The 7,687-nt window shown below is 43.4% G+C and overlaps 1 protein-coding gene across 3 annotated transcripts in view; it reads left to right on the plus strand.

The window, feature by feature from the left end:
- GNB1L (G protein subunit beta 1 like) overlaps window positions 1-7,251 on the plus strand; it is a 44,211-nt gene extending 36,960 nt beyond the window's left edge. For all 3 annotated transcript variants that reach the window (XM_064727209.1, XM_064727208.1, XM_064727210.1), the window contains 2 exons: window positions 472-687; window positions 5,263-7,251. In XM_064727209.1, coding sequence (XP_064583279.1) covers window positions 472-687; window positions 5,263-5,529 — 483 coding nt within the window. In that variant the 3' untranslated portion in view covers window positions 5,530-7,251. The remainder of the gene's footprint in view (window positions 1-471; window positions 688-5,262) is intronic.
- The last annotated feature ends 436 nt before the right edge of the window (window positions 7,252-7,687 follow it).

Here is a 7,687-nt window from a genome sequence, read left to right on the forward strand (position 1 = left end):
GCACCTGTCAGTGCCCACACAGGCTTGTATTGCTTGGGACTACTCAGCTGCTCTGGGGAACTTTTTCTATGAAGTGCAAACAAAGTTCAGACCTTGAAGTAAAGCTCCTGAAAATTTCAGTCAGGCTCTTTTCAGTTGTTATAGAGGGCAAGAGAGAAATTTTCTCCCTCTATATGTATATGTATATATATATGTATGTATGGATGTGTATGTTAAATATATATAATATATATAACATTTAGAATTTAATACATAGATATAAAACCTGTAAGTGCATGTTACCTAGTAATGCTTTCTGTAAGTGGATGGAATATCAAAATTTGATATTCAGATATCTAAACTTCTTTTCACTTCTACATCAGTCAGCATTTTAATTTATTCTCTTGGTGCTTGGACTAAAACCTACACAGGGATGGTAACTTTCTTAACAGACTATTAACTTCTCAAACAATTTTATTTTTCCTTAATCAGCCCAGCTGTGGTTCACAGCCTGTGCTTCTGGCTGGCTATGAAGATGGATCAGTTGTCCTCTGGAATGTGTCAATGGGAAAAGCGTTGAGCCGACTCAGTTGCCACCAGGAGCCAGTGATGAGCCTTGACTTTGACTCGGAGAAGGCCAAGGGGATCTCAGGCTCATCTGAAAAGGTGCTGAGCATCTGGAGCCTCAATGAGCAACAGAACCTGCAGGTCAGGATCACTGGCCCTCTAGTGTCATTTATCCCACTTTGCACTAACAGTTTGATAGACTAAAAAAATATTTAGTCATGAAGAGGAGTTGTTGCAGATCTCTAGCTAATTAATCACAGACTGGTTAGAATGTCTGTGCTATGTGACCAGACTTAGCAAAAGATGGTGAGGATTTAAAAAAAAGGAAAAAAACCTCTCTCACATGTTTCTGGTTTTACCAAAGTTGCAACAGTCACACAGGCCCAGCATTACTCAAGCCATTGCCTCTGTATCTTCATTTATCACATTGGTAGTATCCAGCTCTCGGAATGTCCTAAACATTATAAATGAGTTATAAAAATGAGAAACAAAGGATTGCTTTTCCAAAGGTTCTGCTTGAATGGCTATAATGAGCTTTCCACTGTGGGAAAGACAGAAGTATTCCATTAAATACTTCTCAACCAGAAGAGTAGGAGTAGCCCAGCTAGCACCAAGAGGACATGAGGTTTAGGCACCCAGCTTTGTTTGGCACCTACCGGGCCCAGCCAGAGACACCAAATCAGGCAGTTGGCTGCCCCAGTTCATGTCTGAGCTGTAGCACTGGGAATGGCTGGGGTAGAAGGAGGTTGTGTAATCCCCAGCTCAGGCTGTGCTAGGGAATGGCCATAAATACTGCTTTCATCTAGACAACTTTAGCAAGGGTTCCAACAGTGCCAAGGCGTTAAGTACGATCTGGAAGTGTAGGTGTGGAAATAAAGTGCAAAAAGGCTCATGAAAATTAAAGTGGCCCATGCACAGTTTCTCCACTGCTGGGTGCTTTAACCTTTTTAAAAGTGGCAGCTGTCCCATGAACAATGGAGAGGGCCTGAATCAGCCCGTGTGCCCATGGCATCCTGGAGAAGAATCTCCTGGATGCACCAGTTCAAGGCAGAACAATAATTGCTGTTCCACCTTGCAGCTTTTATGGAGTTTTTTTAACTAGTACAGCCAGTTGATGCTGTTTTCTGAATGGTGCTAAGGAAGAAAAGCACAGGCTGGGACACCCTGTGCTAACTCATCACCTGGGGGGCACTGTAAAGGTGTGGAATCTGAGGCATCACCACAGCACCTGCATTTCTGGGGTGACAGGGCAAACACATCTAATCCCAGTGAAGTCTGGAGGGCACAGCACTCACTGAGGAGGCGGCTGAACCTTAATACACAAAACAACACCACATGAAAGAGGCACTCTGCACTCTGAATGAGTAGTGAAGGTGTCTGATACACAACTGGCTTGGTTTGGGTTTGCTGTTCTTTGGTCCTGTTTGCCCTGCCCTTGCCCAGCCTCCACTTCTGCACCAGTGTCCTTAACTCAGACAAGGGGAGGGAAGGTGAGCAATCCCATTAAGAAACTTGGTATTGAAACTCATTCTCTAAGGTAAAGGTGACAGAAATCTTACATTATGACAGGCTTCTTAAATTTTCAAATACTCTGGTGGTGGAGAGAAAACTGTTCTTTCATATTAATTATAGCAAATTTTTTTTCCTAAATTAAAAGAAAATACTGTTCTTTACAGCACATTTCACTTAGGAGTTAATAGTATGCAGGGCTACAGGTACAACTTGCAGGAGAAACAGTTGCTCACCTGAAATATTGCAAGTATTGTTTTTCACAAGGTATTCCCATTCCCAGGGGATGTAAGATTAGCTACACCTTCAGCACCTCACACTGAGAGATAGGAGATGCCTCAGAAGAAATTTAAAATCCAAGTATTATAAGCTACAAGCAATGTTCCTGTGCTTCATGGGAGCATGAATGCCCTAAAAAAATGCATCTTTCATATGAGCACTAGAGATTGTCAAAGACATAGATTAAGTTTTTTCCACTATTGCATTAATAATATAAACCAGATGGGGATTTTTTTCCCTGACATTCCAGGTACCTGAGGTAATGGTAGACGTTGGAAAGCCACTCAGTGGCACATTATTTTTATTCTAAAAGGTTTTAATAAGTAACTGTGGTGCACAGATATCTGCCGTTGGAGAGGGAATGATGCAATGATGGTACTGAGCTCTGTTTTAAGTGGCAGAGTTCCAGTGGGGCAATGAATAGATGATGAAGGGAACTGCAGAGTTTATTGCTATGAGGAAAGTTTGTATTGTCTCCTACAGGAAAGTTGCTGAATTCATCACTGTCAGCAAATGATAGGATTGGTTATGAGCCTTCTGATTTGGATGAGATAGTGTAATTATGTGATGATGTTTGTGTTAGAATGTAGGAGGTAAACAGCTTCTGCAGGTGAATAAACAAAGCAGGACTAAGAAATCTGATAACCACAGAATCTTCTTTTTATATGACAAGAGAAAAAGTCGTGTAAGCTGGACTGTAAGTTTTGTTGGTTGATTGCTGAGGCTTTTCCCCCAAATGCTGAAACTTAGTCTGCTGCTATTTTGGTTGTTTTCCTAAGAAGCAGAGGGCTCAAAGACATGCTTTGGCTGTAGATGCAAGTGTCCTTGATTGTGACTGGCTGAAAGCAGCTCACCTGTTTTTACCTCTTTGTTTTCTTAATTACAAGCTGGTTTTCTGGTTAGGAAATTGTGTTGGTATTGGACTGCTGTAGTTAGTGACTTACTGTAGCAGGTCCTGGGATGGCACAAATCCTGGCAGTGGGATTACACCTGGCTGCATATACCTTGAGCAAGTTTTCTCCTTTGTGTTGTTTTTCTGTCTCACTCTTGTATTTGCACATCATGCACAAATGCCCACTGTTCCCTCATGTTCCATAGCCAACAGGCATCACCATGACAGGCTTCCTTTTCAAGCTGGAGCTTGCTGAGGACATGCCACATCTCCAGCTGCCCTGATTGTGCTGTATGGATCTTGCCCACATGATTGACGTTAATGATGGCAGCACCACGCCTGGCAATGGTCTAATGGGGAGTAAGACCCATCCTCCATGTGCCAGGCTGGTGATGTAAGGAATAAATCTTTCCCTTGCCAGGACATTTACACCAACAAAACTTCCACTGAGGCCATGCTGCATTAGGCCTACCCTGGGGAGTTTGGAGCACATGGACTAACAGAAAGCACAGCCCCACCAAGAGGCCCCCATCCAGCCTGCTATTCCTCATTAGGCTTGAGCAGAACTTGCTGTCCTCTGCTCTGAATTCATTGCAGACACATTCTTCAGGTCGTCTTTGAAAAAGAAATGTACAGAGCATGTTAAAAGCATGTCAAGTTTCATTCAGCCTTTTGTCTTACTGAAATGCACAGCTCTTGCTGTTTGAGTAGGAGTGGTAGCTCTTTATATTGAAAATAATGTTTAGCTTTGCTTACAGTTCAAGATGGTTCACTCATCTGAAACAACCTAACCAAATTTCTGGAGTTTCATCCAGTAAGGTAAATTATCTGCAATAATATGTCTGTATAACCCTGTACTAGGTATGCATCATGGAATGTTCTTCAAGGAGGAAACCTCCTCAGGTGTGATGTACTTGCCAGTCCCTTCCTGCCTCAGACAAACACTAAACACCACACAGTGACCTAAACAGGCACAGGATGATATTGAGCTTTGGTCAGGATAGCTACAGACTCAGGCTTAAGGAGAGTGGCATTAAGGTGTTGTTTCCAGTGGTAGTTATAAATAACAGCAGTTCAGGGCCAGCTTTTTAAGCCAAAGGTGTTTTCCCCATCTTGACAGAAGTTGAGCTGTTCCAGTACACACACACACACTCTCCTGTGTGCATATTTCACAGCTGTTTCAGAGGCAGATTGCTCACTCAGACAAGTTACCTGAGGTGAGAACAGCAAAGGTTACTTTGAGCTTTGTGCCTCAAGAAACTCGTGAAGTGAAGCAAAACCTTTTCGTTCCAGGGGCTGTCATGTGCAGCCCCAGTGCCCTCTGAAGGAAGCCAAATGCCTCCCAATTGAATTGTGCCCCTCTGTGCCCCAGTAGTCTCCAAACAGTAACAAAAGGCTTCCAGGACTGAAATCAGTAACTTGGCCATAATCCTCTCCTTGGATTTGGTGTAAATAGAAGTCTCTTGGGAAGGAGTAGTAGAAATACAGATTTCCTGACACTGTAACCCAATTCCTGGAAGCATTCCTTTCTCAAGACTGAGGTAAATGCTACAACAGCTTATTGGGGGTTTTGTGAGGGGCCACAGTAGTAGAAATGAGTAGCAGGTTGCTTAAGCATCAGCTCAGAAGGGTCTCAGCCTGGGAATTCTTCTGCAAAAAGCAGGGAAAATATATGGCCTTAGCTCTGAACATTGGAGCTCATACAAGAATAGCTGGAAGGGCAAAGCTGTACTCAAAACCTCAATTCAGAGCTTCACTTGTGACAAAATATATATATTGTTAAATGCAAAATAAAGCATACAAGAATTTGGTTTATTTTATGAAAACTGCTCTGGAAATGGGAGGCTCTAGTTAAGGTGTTTTCTGTCTCTGTCTATTGTTGCTCTCACCAAGCACCATCCACCACATGTGAAAAGCTCCACGCTCCCTGTGTGACACTGGTGTGTTGGGTGGGCACAACACCTGCTAAAGTACCAAAAGATTCCTTTTTCTTCTGTTTTGAACAACTTGAACTCATTTGTAACTTTTTCCCAAAGGTTTACAAAACACACGAACTCATCAACGCTGGCATATCTGATATCACCATCCGGCCAGACAAGAAGATTTTGGCAACAGCAGGGTGGGACCATCGCATCAGGATCTTTGGGTGGAAGAAGCTGAAGCCCTTGGCAGTGCTGGACTATCACACAGCAGCCGCCCACTGCGTGTCCTTCTCCGACCACAGCAGCCCCCGGGACCGGCTGCTGGCTGCCGGCTCCAGAGATCAGCGCATCAGTGTCTGGTCCATCTATGCCCAGACATGACACATCTGCCCTGCCATGCACGAGGGAAACAGCACTGCTGGAGCAACTCCCAGCACTGCAACTCAAACGTGCCTGTGGGGAAGTGGTAGAATCCGTCTCCAGGCTGAAGTGAGAGTCCTAGGTTAATTCTTATGCTGCTTGTTTAAGCTATAAATTTTTTCTTCTGTAGAAGAAAGTGGATTTTTAAAATTCATAACAAGCAGAACAAGGCCAGTCACAAAGACCAAAGTTGCTTTGGGTTCTGCTACAGGTTTTGCAACACCTTTCCTTTGGCAGGTTGCTGACATAACTTGTGCCAATATCTTTTGTAAAAATGGACTGGAATCCCTCAAACTGCAGTGGGGGCAGAATATGTCTGTTTGTAAGTCATTTATGTATCCAAGAATCTGAATCGGTGTAAAACATCACTCTTCCTTGAAAATTTATACCCATTAAACCACCTCCAGTGGTTTCTCATTGTCAGTTACTTTTTCTTCCCCCAAACTGAAAGGCTATCAGAACACCCTTGATTTGTTCACACTTCTGTCAGTTTCTAACTTAAACCAACAGCCAGGAATGTGACTAGGGATGGCCTTCGGCATTTATGAATTTCATTATGTCTCCTGTCACCTCAAGCCTCACAATTAATCACAAGAAAGAAAGGAAAAAAATCTTCCCCACCATTGCACTGCAAAGCTATGTAAAGCCTTTTACAGAGCCAGTGCTAAATCCTCTCCATAGACTGATGAGCTGAAGGATTTAAACTCGACAATCCAATTAGCGCCCTGCTCCTTGGAGAGTCAGGGCTGAGTTTCAGCCTGGAAAGTCGGGGATTCAGCTGCACAGCTCCCATGAACATTCAGGGGAATCACATGGGTAAATCCTTCTCCACACAGTGCAAATGGTTCCATTAACTTGTCATCTCTACAGTCATGAGAACTGAAATTCATTCATGAAAGTTTTGTTGTTTGCCTCACAAAGCAGCATTTGCATTCTTGTAAAGCGTATTAGACACACACCAGTGTGCTGAGAGCCAGGCTACTGCTGGATTCTGCCACAAAGCTGCAGTGACAACTGTGTCCAGGCTGTACACTGTTGATACTTGACTGGAAATAGAGAGGTGGAAATCAAAGAAAAAGTGACCAAAAGTGAACAGCAACATCAAAGACTTTGAAAATTATTTCAGGAAAAACACACATGCAAATTAAGGTTTGGGTCTGTTATCCAGCTGTGCCTTGCAGACAGAGAATATTGCTGGACTGAAAGCCTTAAGCACCCAGTCTGATGTTCTTTACATTAAAACACAGAACCAGGATACTGTTGCCAGGCTTTTCTAAGTAAAATGTGGCCTTACACATTTTAGAGTGTGGTGACACTTTAAATAATGCATTTCTTTGATTATTTCTTTACTATTCAGTAGCTGCATGGAGGATCACATTGCAGTTGAAAGTTAAAGCCTAATTTTGAGTGATCCCGAGTCAAGGGGAGGTGATGGTGTTCATTACAGCCACCAGACAGAGTTGCACTTCTCCACCATCATCCACCTCCCACACAGAGGAGGAGCTGCCCCACTGCACAAGCAGCTCCAGCCTCAGCCTGGTGGAACGAGATGCAGTCACCTTCCACAAACCTGCTGCTGGAAGAAACCTTCTCTTCTGCTCTTTTGCCCCTTTCTCAAAGGAGGTCAGAATTGACACAAAGAAACAATGAAATAAATAAATGGAGAATGTGTTGTTGCATGTGGTTTGGGGCTCAGAGATTTCCTTTTGCCTGTGCTGTGTGGTACAACACACATGGCCCAGAGGTGCCAGCATTCCTCCTCCATGACAGCAGCCTGCACAGCTGGGCACTTGCCACAGAAGTGAGCTGTAGGTTTAATGCTCATCCAGCAGGAAAGGAAAGCCAGGGCTCACCCATCTTGGGCAAATGGTTAGTGTAAGAAACAGTTTTGGATGCAAATATTCTGGCATTGGCATGGTGGCACCCCTCTGGAAAGAGGGATTAACACCCCATGCCTTACCGAGAGCATTATTAGATCAGAGGCTGAAAGTTAGGAGTTATTGAGTATATTTTCTCTGAAAATTGCCATTTACTGTCAACATCTGTATCTAAAGTAATTAGGGAGACCAATAAGGGATTTTTAGATTTACAAATGGGTCTTTTGGAAGATACTTTAAAG

The sequence above is a fragment of the Zonotrichia leucophrys genome, chromosome 15 (assembly GCF_028769735.1).
Source record: "Zonotrichia leucophrys gambelii isolate GWCS_2022_RI chromosome 15, RI_Zleu_2.0, whole genome shotgun sequence".
Taxonomy (NCBI): Eukaryota; Metazoa; Chordata; class Aves; order Passeriformes; family Passerellidae; genus Zonotrichia; species Zonotrichia leucophrys.